The sequence below is a fragment of the Balaenoptera ricei genome, chromosome 9 (genome assembly GCF_028023285.1).
Source record: "Balaenoptera ricei isolate mBalRic1 chromosome 9, mBalRic1.hap2, whole genome shotgun sequence".
In the NCBI taxonomy this organism is placed as follows: Eukaryota; Metazoa; Chordata; class Mammalia; order Artiodactyla; family Balaenopteridae; genus Balaenoptera; species Balaenoptera ricei.
In genome coordinates, this window is record NC_082647.1 from 78,007,395 (window position 1) to 78,021,083 (window position 13,689).

Consider the following 13,689-nt stretch of genomic DNA (forward strand, 5'->3'; position numbering starts at 1 on the left):
TGCTTTGACCAACTTGACTGTGTGACTTGCAGTACTTTGAGGTTCTTTTGTATTGTCAACCTGAATTTACCACAGTTGTGGAACAGGTATGTAGAAGTACATCTTCAGGTACTGGAATTTTGCCCAAGAGGAATTCAGAGTTGTAAACAAATTAGTGTTTATTCATGAAGCTTTCATTGAGCATTACCTATAATAACAAAAATGGAAATAATCTAAATTCCAGCAATATGATAATGTTTACAAAAGTTATGCTGTACTAATTGGATGAAATGTTATGTAATCATTAAAAATGACAGCATATGGAAAACAATTTGGCAGCGTTTCAAGCATTTTGAATGGTCCCATTCTCCAACCCAATAATTCCACTTCTGGGAATTTATACCAAGGAAACAATGTGGTGTAAAGAAAGAAATTATGCACAAATATGTTAATTTTAGTGTTATTTATGAGAGTCAAAAATACGAGAAAACAAAGTTTTCAACAATGGGGTATGATTAAATAAAATGATGATATAACCATACAACATATTTTTAACTCTTTAACACTAGATATAGAAAGGATCTTTAATGGGGAAGTATTTTTGATATAATGATTATTAGAAAAGTGAGAAGATAATGCTAAATGAAAAACAGAAAATACAGTAAATTATACAGTAAAACCTAAAGTATATTTTTAAGAAAATTATGCACTAGAAAAAGAGTGAAAAGAAACACACTGAAATGTTCAGTTTATCACTTCTACTCGCTAAAAGGTAAAACAATCCAAATGGCTACATTGAATGTATGGTCAATAGGAGGTAAGTCCTGTAGTATGAGTGATTTAGTAAATTATGGGAATTAATTACATCTGTCTACATGATAAACTATTAATTTAGTCATTTAGCATGTTGGTGAAGGCTTTATACATAAAAATGCTTATGCAATAATGTTAATTTATAAAACTATGAAACAAAATGTTATCAACAATAAGATCTCAGTTATGTAAAAACACGTATGCATCAAAAAGATAGTGAAAAGAAACACCTTAGAATGTTAACAGTAGTTTTTTCTGAGTGATGAGTTTATAAATAATTTTAGTTTTCATCTTCAAGTTTTTCTGTAGCTTTCAAAATTTTATAATAAATATAAATATGATTTCTAAAACACAAATAAATCTTAAAATAGAAATTGTGGGGCTTCCCTGGTGGCGCAGTGGTTAAGAATCCGCCTGCCAATGCAGGGGACACAGGTTCGAGCCCCGGTCCGGGAAGATCCCACATGCCACAGAGCAACTAAGCCCGTGCGCCACAACTACTGAGACCACGTGCCACAACTACTGAAGCCCATGCTCCTAGAGCCCGTGCTCCGCAACAAGAGAAGCCACCGCAATGAGAAGCCCGCGCACTGTAATGAAGAGTAGCCCCCGTTTGCTGCAACTAGAGAAAAGCCTGCACGCAGCAACGAAGACCCAACGCAGCCAAAAATAAATAACTAAAATAAATAAATTTATTAAAAAAAATAGAAATTGTGTATAGAAACATGGAAAATGTGGGATTCATTCTGAGGGATAAAGCAAAAGACAAAGGTGCTGCAACAATGTATCACAAACTGGGCGGTTTAAAACAACAGAAATTTACCCTCTCACTTTCCAGAGACTAGAAGTTTGAAAGGCGGGTATGGGCAGGGTCGTGTTCCTTCCGAAGCAGAGCCTCTGTAGGAAGACCCTTCCTCGCGTCTCCTAACTTCTAGTAGCTCCAGGCACTCCGTGGCTTGTGGCAGCGTAGCCCGTCTCTGCCTCTGTCTTCACGTGAACATCTTTTCCTTGTGTCTCTGTGTCTTTACACGGTGTTCTTCCTGTGTGTCTGTCTAAACCTCTCTCTTCTCATAAGGACACCAGTCATATTGGATTAAGGCTCACCCTAAAGACCTCATCTTAACTTGATTATATCTGCCAAGACTCTATTTCCAAATAAGGTCCATTCATGTGTACTGGGGATTAGAACGTCAGTATATGTTTCTTGGGAGGGGATACGGTAAAACCTGCAGCAACAGGCAATGTTCAAACATGAGAAATATTTGTTTCCTCTTGCAAGGATGTTGGTCCCCTCCAAACCTCCATGCTCCTCATCCATGTACTCCTTTCTTTTCTTTGGCCTTCTCTGCTATTCCATTGCTCCGCATGCCAGCTGAACACTAGGAAATGATCTTAGAGAAACATCCGTAAATCCCCCCTTTCTTGGTGTAGAATTCCTCCATGTGGGAATATTCCTCTCCCTGTGACCCCCCCCACCACAAGTTATCAGTCTCTCTACGCTTAACTGCCTCTCACATGACTTAAACTGCAGTCAAGGGCCTGGTGTCCCACTGGGTCAGATTGTTTTGTGGCTGTTCTGCTCTTAGCATTAGGAAGTGATAGCTGCTTATCTCTCTTTTCAACCACATGAACCTTTAGAGAGCAAAACAATTGGCATCTCTCTCTTACTCAGGTAGCTTCGTACATAACCGTTTTTCGAACTAGCTTGATTTATGTATATTCAACATTATCACCTTTCTATGAACTGCTGATGATAACATTTCGAAAATTGCCACATCACCAGTACAGATATTAATCTCTTTCCCAGTTTCTCTCTTATACCTGTTAAAGTAGCAGATGTTGACATTTTCTTTTGGAGGTACACGTGTCCATGTTAAGCATTGCCATTAGTTAATAACCTTGCTGGATGGTGTGTGAGGGTTGCATCTCCTGTCCTCATTTCATGGTGGCCATTTCAGCCCATGGCGTGCTGATTGTTTCTCTGCAGAAGACAGACCTCACGTCACCTTTTATGTTCATCTCTATTACCTCCTACTGTTAACAGTTGTTAGCTATGTCTCTCATAGTCTACTGATTCCATAGTGAGGGTGGACCCAGTCTTGTCTTTCTGTCCCTAAAGTAGGTCATGGTTCGTGGCATTCAGTGAAAGCCAGTTCAGTGAGTGCATAAGTGAGTGAATGCAGAACAGGGGTTAGATTAGGGAACAACAGTACAACAAACTCTAAGAAAGAGCTCCAGACCCCGCATCTTCATTAAGTAATTTGAAGTTTCTATTTCCCATTGGTTACCTGAAGACTAGGATGTTTTCATCTTAGTATATTGAAATGGATAAAGACCGTCTGTTCTAGTTAAAAAAAAAAATCATGCCTCATTGAGAAAACTGTTGTTAATTTGACCCTTAAATACCTTTGATGCAAAAATACGCATTACTTGATTCTTCCTGGAGAATCATATGCAACGTTTTCATTGGTATCTAGGAGTCTACCTCTGCATGCAGTTTGCAACTGCAATCTAAAATTGGGAATTCTTTTTTTGTGGCCTTATATAAAAAGATTGTTGGAAATCATTACTGGAATTTTTACTGACAAAGGTAATCTTTATCATTTCTAGGTTGGGAGGTGGCTGGAGATCATATCCAGAGTGGGGCTGGAGGTTCCGATAATGATTACCTGATCTTAAACTTGCATATCCCAGGATTTAAGTAAGGAAAACCAATTCTGATTCCCTTCTGTAGGAATCCTCATGCCTGTTTCCCTACAGAAATAGATGAAGTAGGGCTGCCTTTATAAAATATATTAATATTGTGATGTACATAGCAAATAACAAGCTGTGTAGGATAATGTAATTATATTTAAGAATATCTGTAGAAACTATAACTGTTAATTGTATATTAGTTAGATGAAGCCAAAGTTTTTAAAAATACTCTATCCAAATATTACAAAAATCGTGACTCTTGGATACTTAATTCAGAGATCTTAGTCTAAGTCATTTGCAGGAGAATCTTTCGGTTTATTTATTTGTTTTTCTCGCAGTTCTGTCTGTAAAGTAGTATGTTACAAATTGTTTAATCCTTTTAGTCCCCCATGTTGAGTTGCCCAGCAGGAGTCTTTTTCTTGCTGTAGGCTGGGTGGCAGCATTTACACCAGGAGATCTGAGCATATTACCATGGTTCTGTAGACTCCGTGCAGCAGTAGACTGCACGGAGAGGAGAGAAGAGCGTGGCTTTCAGCTTAATGAAAAAAGTGACTTAACTTTTTCCAGATTGTATTCAGAACATGCTGTAAATATTGCAATTTTAATCTGTTAAATAGACCACCGACATCGATGACGGGAGCCATGGGTTCTGAACTGGGAAGAATAACATTTGTATTTGAGACTCTCTGTTCAGCCGACTGTATTCTGTACTTCATGGTGGTAAGTGGAAGAGGGGCTCTCAGAGGTGGATTTCCAGGCTTAGCATTCTCTTTCAAGTGTGACCCTATTTATACAAATTGCGATAAGAATCCCATTTTTCTTCCCATTTTTAGGGTCTTCCAAAAACATTATAAGATATCTGAGGAACTCATTAAACATTGTGTGGTGAAGTCCACAAAGAAAATGTTCATTCCTTATGGAGAGAACTGAGTGACGGGGCCTGGGTGACAGACAGAAGCCAGGAAATATTAATCCCGTAGAAAATTCCTTCAAAAAAATATGCTGCCAGCAGAGTGAAAATTCTCCCCTAGCAACCATTCAGCAATCCAAACCATCAGGAGGGAAAAGCATGTATTAATAAGTGAGGGCACAAAACAGTGGAGGTGGAGAGCTTTGGGAAAAATAACACTCTTCCTTGTTAAGTAAATAAATGTAGACAAAGGATTTTACTATGTACGTCATAATTTTCCCCATTTTTTCCTAGATGTCCTATAAATCTCAACTAATAGCTTGAGAAAAAGTAGTAACACAGGATTTACTTAAGACCCCAGGGAGGTGTTAGAAGGTTGTTGGCTAAGACTTTAATGTTATAATTAAGTGGTGACTTCATAGACATGATTTGTTTTAGCTTTTTTCCAACAATCCTTTAGTAGGTAGTTAACAGTCCATTAACAGTTTCCTCCATGATATACAAGATATATGGAGATTTAAATATTTATTCATGATTACTAATAGCTTAAATGAAGGCAGACTATTTCGTTCTGAAAAAAAAAAAAGGACTTGGTGGTAGTCAAAGAAGATGAATAATCTTCAACACATCTATCTATGACACCACAAATAACCAAGAAGTCTTCAGTTCTCTTAGCTCTCCCTCCTTATTTCTTCAATGTATTAGTTCCTCTTCATACTGAGTGCCATTACTGACAATTCGGACTCCCATTATCTCTCAGCAATAGTCTCTATCTATTCTTCTCATCCCCATCCTCTCATAAATGCTGTTGTCAAACTTATCTTTATGAACATAAAAACAATAGTAGAAGCAGCCACAACAAATCTACCCCCTCACCCTTAGTGGCTTTTTATTGCCTGTGGCAGTGGTTCTTAAAGTGTGGTTCCTGGACCAGCGTTGTCTGGGAACTTGTTAGAAATGCACATTTCTGAGCCCCTTCGTAGTCTTAATGAGACGCTCTGGTGATAGGGCCCAGCATTCTGTATTTTAGCAAGCCTTGAGGTTGGTTCTGATATGCACTAAAGTTTGAGAACCAATAGCCTATGAATACATGTAAAATTCCTTAGCATGGCATCTGTATGGCTTTTTGTACTCTTTGCTCAGCCTCTGTTACCGAACTGCTGTTACCACTCACCCCTCTTTAGACACCCTGAATTTGTTAGTGGAACACTCTGTACTTTTTCACTTCTCATGCCTTGGCACGCTCTAAGCTAGAATGACTTGCTTCATTTTGCTCTTTTGTCTGGTGAACTCCCGTTCATACTTCGAGGGCAGCTCAAACCTCACTTTTTCTGGGAAGCTTTCTCTTATTCCTTTAAGTAAAGTTAACCCCTCTCTCCAGTGTGCTCCTAAAACCCTTTGAGAAAACCCTACTTTAATTACGTGAATGTATTCGTATATTTGTCTCTCTCTGTTGATCTAGCATTCCTGAGGGTAGGGATCATAGATATTTATTTTGGTAAATCAGTCTTAAGAGTTTTTTGCTCATAGCTGGATCCGTTAGTTTTCTTTACTCTGTGATCTGATTCCTGCACAGCAATTTTTGAGATATCATCAGCTAAATAACACATCAAAATGCTTTCAAAATCATGTAGTGTTTTACAAACGTAAGGTGGTATTATTTGCAGTAATGCAGTATGTTCCATTTATTATGGGAATAAACATCCAGAAAGTGTTCAGCAAAGCATTGTCTGTATATTATGAGCTCCATTTAGGAAGTGGCATGTGTGATTATTTGGTTGTTTGGTAATGTGGGGAATTCTGTAATGTATGACAGGCATACTCTGTTGTTCCTACTTGTGGTGTGAACTCAAGACGCATATCTTTATAGCATATCTGATTACTTTATAACATGCTTGTCGTCAGCGTTTATATCATAGAAAGAAAGAGACATGTCTTGAGCCATGCCACTGTACTATGAACATCTCGGATAACTAACAAAAACCTATCCAGATTCCTAAGTCATCTCTTAGGGTTTCTGCAGGGAAGAGTAATTAGAAAATTCAGAGTTAGTCTTGGTTTTTCACTTCCAATAAATTAGATGTGTATTACATTATTTGCTTTACTTATTGCATTTGCTTTCTGACCATGTTAATGACATAATATTGGTGGAATGTCACACATTTATATAATAGTCTAAATATTGAATTTAACTACGGAAATCAGAAATAAAATGTTACACAAATTAATCTTTTTGGAATTCAGGTGTAAGCAAAAGAAGATTGCATGAACATAAAATAACATTCTAGTTAATCTGCGCTGGAAATTGCAAGTATAATTCAGGGAGAATTTAGAATTCCTGTGTAAGAGCCGCCTATCAGAATCCCTCAAGGGAAAAGATAAAAGATGGAAAGAAATTCTTGTCATTTTATGAGGATCCTAGAAGTTTACTGTCAGAAGTTGGAGGAATTATGTTTCCCTTTCTGCATATATTTCCTAAGCTGGAGTCATACACATACACACACACACACCACCCCTCCCTCCAACAGAAAAATTCCTTAAACATAACTATGATTTGAGACCTCTTTCCCGTTATATTGGCGACGTGGTTGATACATTGTAATTACTAAGCTAGTAAGTGCTTGTGTAGACTTGAAGGGAAGTTTTTGAGGGTTTTAGGGTTACATGCTCTGCAGATAAATATTCCTGAATGCTGTAGGGTTTACTGTAAATACAAACATATGATTGTAATGTATATACATGTATATTAATACTGAGTTGGTGCTTTTTTGTATGTATTTTTTCTACTATATTTTAGGATATTAATAGAAGAAGTACCAACGTGGTCGAATCATGGGGTGGAACCAAAGAAAAACAAGCTTACACCCATGTCATCTTCAAGAATGCCACATTTACATTTACGTGGGCATTTCAGAGGACCAATCAGGGTCAAGATGTAAGTTCCAAGCACTTAAAAAAAAAAGAAAAGCCACAAAGATGATTCTCCCTGTGGAGATTTGTACAAAGTGATCACTCAAATCTCCTGGAGGAAAAGGCTTAGGTTTTTACTGATGTAGAATCACTCAAAGGCTTAGCTTTTTACTGATGTAGAATCAATCATTTGGTTATGGAGTAGATTGGTATAAAAATGGTATTTATTTTTGGTTTGTGTTTTGAGAGCAAGAATGTACGGAATGGAATAACACAATGTGTCTTTGAATTGTTCTACACTTTGAACAAATATAGTTGGTAAAAGCTTAAGAGAAAGAAAATCTTATTTTGTAGTTATTTAAAAACTTACTTTTAAAGCTTTCTGAGACTTTGGGAAGGTGGTGACTTTCTTCCCCTTCGTCTGAATGATCTGACATTTGTCCAGGAGGCATTATCTGATGTTGGTTTATTACTTCATGACAGTAATGAGTGTCTCCTTTTATAGCTTGGAGAGTGTGTATGTACACAGTGTTGGGTTAACACACAGAACTATTCTCTTTTACTTGCCCTGGTAGAATAGACCTTAATCCTCCCCTAAGTATTTTCCATTATATGCTTCAATTACATGTTATTGTGGATCTCCATTGCTGTGACCTTCCCAGGGTGAGAACAAGGTAAATCACAGTTTAAGACGCTGCCTTAACATTGTGGTGGCAAATGTAGGGCATTTTCTCTTTTCTCTTCAGGTTTTCACTGGGGAACCCATTCCCCAGGTTTCACTTGACTCCAGTTGCTCGTTATGCGTGCTCAGATTCCCACCTTGTGGGGCGTGAACACGCTGTGGAAGGCTTCCTTGCCTCCCTTTTGTCTTTGCCCCAGACAGAAAGCATTAAGGAGCGGCTCTCTACTGATGGCAGTGGTGCGTGCTCACTGCTTGATGAAAACTAGACCTTAACTGACTCAGTGTCACAAGAAAGAAAAGTATAGTAAGACCCAGGTTTTTACTCTCTGTTATGCATCCAGTAGAAATCAGAGTATGTTGGTTAAGGAACGTGCTAGAGAGGGAGGAAAAAAGCCCAAAGAAGTGATGTGATTGCATCACTATCACACAGTTAGTGTTTGGGTGAGGACTTTTTAATCCCTGGTCCAAGTCTTTTCCACATTGCCACACTGCAAACAACATATTGTATCATGACGTTTAGGCTTATGTCTGAATAAACAGTGATGTGAGATAAGGTTGCTCTTTTGTTAAATCATATTGGTTTTTCCAGACATCAAGTCTATACATATGCCTGAATTTGTACCCATTATGACATAATTTCATAATTTCATGGCAAAATTCCTGGAACTCCATTACTGTGGAAATGAGTTTCTAGTGTTAAGATTTAATATATATATATATATATATATATTTTTTTTTTTTTAAAAAGAACCAAAAAGGAATACTATTAATCCACTGGCTGGGACACTTTGCTTAGTTATTTTGGTGATACGAACATAAAACAATCTGGTTGTACAACTAAGCGCCAAGGCAGAAGTCATTACTTTCTGCTCTCTTTTTAGAATAGACGGTTCATCAATGACATGGTGAAGATTTATTCTATCACTGCCACTAATGCAGTTGATGGGGTGGCGTCCTCATGCCGTGCCTGTGCCCTCGGTTCTGAACAGTTGGGCTCATCGTGTGTCCCCTGCCCCCCAGGCCACTACATTGAGAAAGAAACCAACCAGTGCAAGGAGTGTCCACCTGACACCTACCTGTCCGTACGTCAGGTCTATGGCAAGGAGGCTTGTATTCTATGTGGGCCTGGGAGTAGAAGCACTCAGGTAAGTGGGTCTGTATTTCAGTTATCCCCAGGAAAGCATATTTTAATAGACAAACTCAAAGGTTCCTCTTAATGTTTCTCCAGGAACTATGAAGTTGCTATTTTTATTTTTGAATGGCTTTTTCATTCCCTTTCTTATTTTACCTCATCTTACATCTGTTGAGCACTTAATATGTACCATGAAAGTGCTAATTACTGGGGGTATAAAATATTAAGAAGAGCATCCAAATAAGAATGCTTTCCAAAAATATTAAAACTGATTTCTTGTGTATTCCATTAAGGTAGAGCAAGTAAGGTACCTCACTATATGTAGGCTGTAGGTGTATATGGAGAACAGCAAGAATATCTCATAACATTTTAAGGGTAAAGATTGATGCTATATTATGAGTGAAGGAAAAAATAGTTTAATGTCTGTTTAAACTGGCATAACAGGACATTTTAGCTATTTATTAAAATACCTTTCTATAAGAAACTAATCTTAGAATAACTTTACTCTGTTAAAAAATGCTAACACTTCTGAACTTTGCCTAGAGAAATCTAGAGTTTAGAAATTTTCTATATTAGTGTGGTAAAATATACCATAACTAAGACAAAATTACTGAAATAGTTTTTAAACCTAGAACTTTCTGGAAACACATTTTTTCATAGCAGCTAATGCTTTCTTTCCTGCCGTGTTGTTTTTACTTTGTTTTGTTTTGTTTTTTACATTTCTTAATTTTTAATCAAAGGACCACTCAGTTTGCTACAGTGACTGCTTTTTCTACCACGAAAAAGAAAATCAGAGTTTGCACTATGACTTCAGCAACCTCAGCAGTGTGGGCTCCTTAATGAATGGTCCCAGCTTTACCTCCAAAGGAACAAAATACTTCCATTTCTTCAATATCAGTTTATGTGGGCATGAGGTGAGTTCTGGCTGGCGGGGTGAGACGGAGCTATGTTTCAGCTCTGACTGAGTTATTTTCTGTGTTGATGGACCAATAAAATCTCTATGGAAACTAACAACAAAATGTCAGAAACTGAGCTTTGACGGCTTAAATCCTCTGTTGCTTCCTAGCACGTTGGCACCACCAACGTTTTCTCCACCAGGGGCAACCTTGTCTGGTTCTCAGTCCATCAAAGCACCTATCCAGTCAGTTGAACCCCCAAAGCTTGGAGCTATGGAGCAAAGGCTTTGAGGATCTTTCATTTTTGTAAAAGTGGGTCAGGCTTGTCAATCCCACCTATTTTTTAGGCAGGAAGTTAAGGTTTGAGAAAGTCTGACTGTTGCTTATATGGTCAAGTTTGTGTTTTAAAAAGAAAGGACTTTCCAAAGGAAGTTTGTCCAAAAATAAAAAGGACGTAAGCAGGGGACAAGTGCCAGTTGATGAGGTAGCCTCTGCTAATAAATAATGGGATTTAATTTTCTTTGGGAAGAAGCAGAACGTGAATGGATACTGGTAATGGGAGAGTTACAGGACTGCGTGTCCAATATTTTTGTGGGCATAGAAGGTCGGGGTTGGGGTGTATGTGTGTGTATTCCCCGTTAGCAAAGGTGAAAATATACTAAGGCCTTTCCTCCGTGTCCCTTTCCGTTTTTTTAAAATAAATTTATTTATTTATTTATTTTTGGCTGCATTGGGTCTTTGTTGCTGCACGTGGGCTGTCTCTAGTTGCGGCGAGTGGCTCGCGGGCTCTAGAGCACAGGCTCAGTAGTTGTGGCTCACGGGCTTAGTTGCTCCGCGGCATGCGGGATCTTCCTGGACCAGGGCTCGAACCCGTGTCCCCTGCATTAGCAGGCGGATTCTTAACCACTGCGCCACCAGGGAAGCCCCTCCCTTTCCGTTTTAACTCCTATGTCTCTAATGGTCTCTGTTATGAGATGCTGTGCCAAAGGTTGTGCAAGGGAAATAAAAAGATGTCTCATGGCTACAGAAGTTCTCAAACGAAAAGATCTATACATTTTACATGGTATGACATTTGTCCTGTCCTGATTTTACATGGGGTGATCCAGCACACTCACCCGATTGATCAGTCACTCGGTTCACTCAATAAAAAAAAAAAAAATTAAATGCCTGTTGGGTTAAATGCTGTGTAAAGCAGTGAATAAGATTAATTCCACTGTATATCACACTTCTTCTCAGTCTCATTCCTGTGTTACCACTGTCTTTGCTTTCCTCTTCTCTCTTCTCCTTTTTTCCTCTTTATTCGCATTCCTTTCCTCTTACTGTTGTTTTCCTCTTCTTTTCCTCAGTAGTGTCTCTCTGCTCTTTTTCCTTGTTCTTCTCTTGTCTGGCGTCAAGAGTTTAATTTAAGCTTCGTAACAATATGTTGCACCTGTAATGTGGTGAGCAGGCTTGGTGGAGGGAGAACATTTTATAGGTTAGGATTGCTCGCTGCATTAAGGAAGAGAAATCTTTGTTCTTTTCTTTGTGCCCATCTGTGCACACTCTACATCTGAGACCAATAAAACAGTGTTTCTGTTTTTCATTATATATTTCTTCATAGAAATTGTAGAGTAAGGTATAGTCCTTTGCCGTGGGACTGTAGTATATTTAGACATACCATGTTAAAAAAAATAAGAGTCAAACCATTTTATAAGTTATATCTTCTCACTACCCTCCAAATGATTAAAAAAGTAAGCTCCTGTATTCCCTTCAACATAGTGTGTACTTGAGCGGATCCACGTCATTGAGTCTAAGAGTAGGTGAATAAAGACACTTGTAGTGACCAACTCTTCAGTTGTTGTCCTAGGCTTTTATGTTTTCTTTTTCAGCCTTGACATTACTTTTCTGCCACACACAGGCCTATACAGGAGAAGGAAGAGCAAGTCCTTTTTCTTGGCATTAAAACCTTCACCAGCAGTTTTCTGGTTTCTTTACGCGCACTGTTGTCCTAAGAATTGAAGATTTCACAGATGACTTATATTCCCTTAAGTCAGATGGCTTTCATCCAGCACAAATGATGCCTGTAGTTGGGGGAGCAGTGCAGCCTTGAATTACTGTATTCATTATAACTTCAGTGACTCTCATTATCACTTCATTATAACTTCAGTTCAACCCCGGTTGAACATTGGAATTGTCTCAAGAGCTTTTAAAAAGCACTTGGCGCCTGGGCCCACACCGGATCAATTAAATCAGAATTGTGATGAGGAGAGGGCCAGTGCTCTGCTAGAATCACTAGCTAGCTGGGATCCAGTTTAGAGACTGACCGTCAGTGAAACCTCTTTATGACTTTATTTCCCTAGGGGAAGAAGCTGGCTCTCTGCACCAACAATATAACAGACTTCACAGTAAAGGAAGTGGTGGCAGGGTCAGATGATTACACGAATTTGGTAGGAGCATTTGTGTGTCAGTCAACTATTATTCCTTCTGAAAGTAAGGGCTTCCGAGCAGCCTTATCATCACAATCCATCATTCTGGCAGATACATTTTTAGGTAAGTTTAATTTGGTTCGTATATGCATGCATGCATTTGTTCTAAAATTATGGTACTGATAACTTGTCATTGCATTGGTGCTCACCATCGATGATTAAAACCTACGGGTAATTCTAAACCATCACTTTATAACATGGTTAAAAAGCCCCTGCGAGTGAGGTCTTTTGATCATTCTCAGGGAATACAAGAAGCTTCTGAATTTATGTATTAACTTGTGTGATATGTTGTTTTCTGAGAGCCTGTGCCTTTCATCAGATTCTCTAGGAGTTTATGAAGCAAAATAATAATAAACTCCCAAAACTGTGAACAAAAGAAGAGTAAACAAACACAATATAAACCTAAATCATAATATCTGCCACCAGTTTTCATCATCTCTTCTCATACCGGAAGTAATCTGGTGACAAACAGCAAGAGTGAATGTGCTGAGTTTTATTCCCCATCTGTCCCTCCTGTCTTTCCGAGTCTAGAAAGTTTAGGGAAGCTTTAAGAATAATTCAGGTCCCTAATTAGTAATTCCTAAGGATCAAGTTCATTAAACTATCTGGGGTAGGGATTAGGGATCTAACAAGGCATATGATAATCTAACAATGTAACAAGCTTCTTAGATGATTCCAATCTGCAGCCAGATTTGAGAACCATTGTGAGAGACTCCAGGGGAATTTAACTATCATTTCCAGCACCAAGGACAGGTACTGAGTTTGTGCTCAGCATCAGAACTCTGTTAGAACAAAGGTTGCTGTTATTGCTTGCATTTTGGCTCTGCTATCATTTTTGCCTGGGGTGGATGGGTGAGGAATGCCTTACTCCTAGATTAAACAAATTTTGGAGTTTTTTTTCTGGAAATTATTAGGGCACAAAAAATTTTGTTTTGTCAGTTGTGTCTATAATGAATGTGAATGAATGAAAAGCTGCATTAGCAAAGTAGCCCAGCTCATTTGACACAACTCACAAGAGGCTGAGAATGATAATAGTAGATTGTTGAAATGTTAGAACTAGAAGGGATGGTGAAGATCACCTAAATTATTGCATGCATTTTACAAATTCAAGACATAAGAATCAGGGAAGCGAAGTGACTTAAGCAAAATTGCAAAACTAGGGAGTAGAATCTTTTATTTTCTTCTCTAGAAACTTTGTGAAGTTTTTT

General features: G+C 38.3%; 1 protein-coding gene across 2 annotated transcripts in view; it reads left to right on the plus strand.

The window, feature by feature from the left end:
* The window catches only part of ELAPOR2 (endosome-lysosome associated apoptosis and autophagy regulator family member 2), an 89,290-nt gene that overhangs the window by 45,418 nt on the left and 30,183 nt on the right, over window positions 1–13,689 (plus strand). For both annotated transcript variants that reach the window (XR_009504880.1, XM_059932860.1), the window contains exons 10-15: window positions 3,403–3,493; window positions 4,104–4,206; window positions 7,194–7,331; window positions 8,870–9,133; window positions 9,861–10,034; window positions 12,356–12,545. Coding sequence is in view for 1 of the 2 variants with exons in the window: in XM_059932860.1 (XP_059788843.1) it covers window positions 3,403–3,493; window positions 4,104–4,206; window positions 7,194–7,331; window positions 8,870–9,133; window positions 9,861–10,034; window positions 12,356–12,545 (960 nt within the window). In the remaining variant the exon portion in view is untranslated. The remainder of the gene's footprint in view (window positions 1–3,402; window positions 3,494–4,103; window positions 4,207–7,193; window positions 7,332–8,869; window positions 9,134–9,860; window positions 10,035–12,355; window positions 12,546–13,689) is intronic.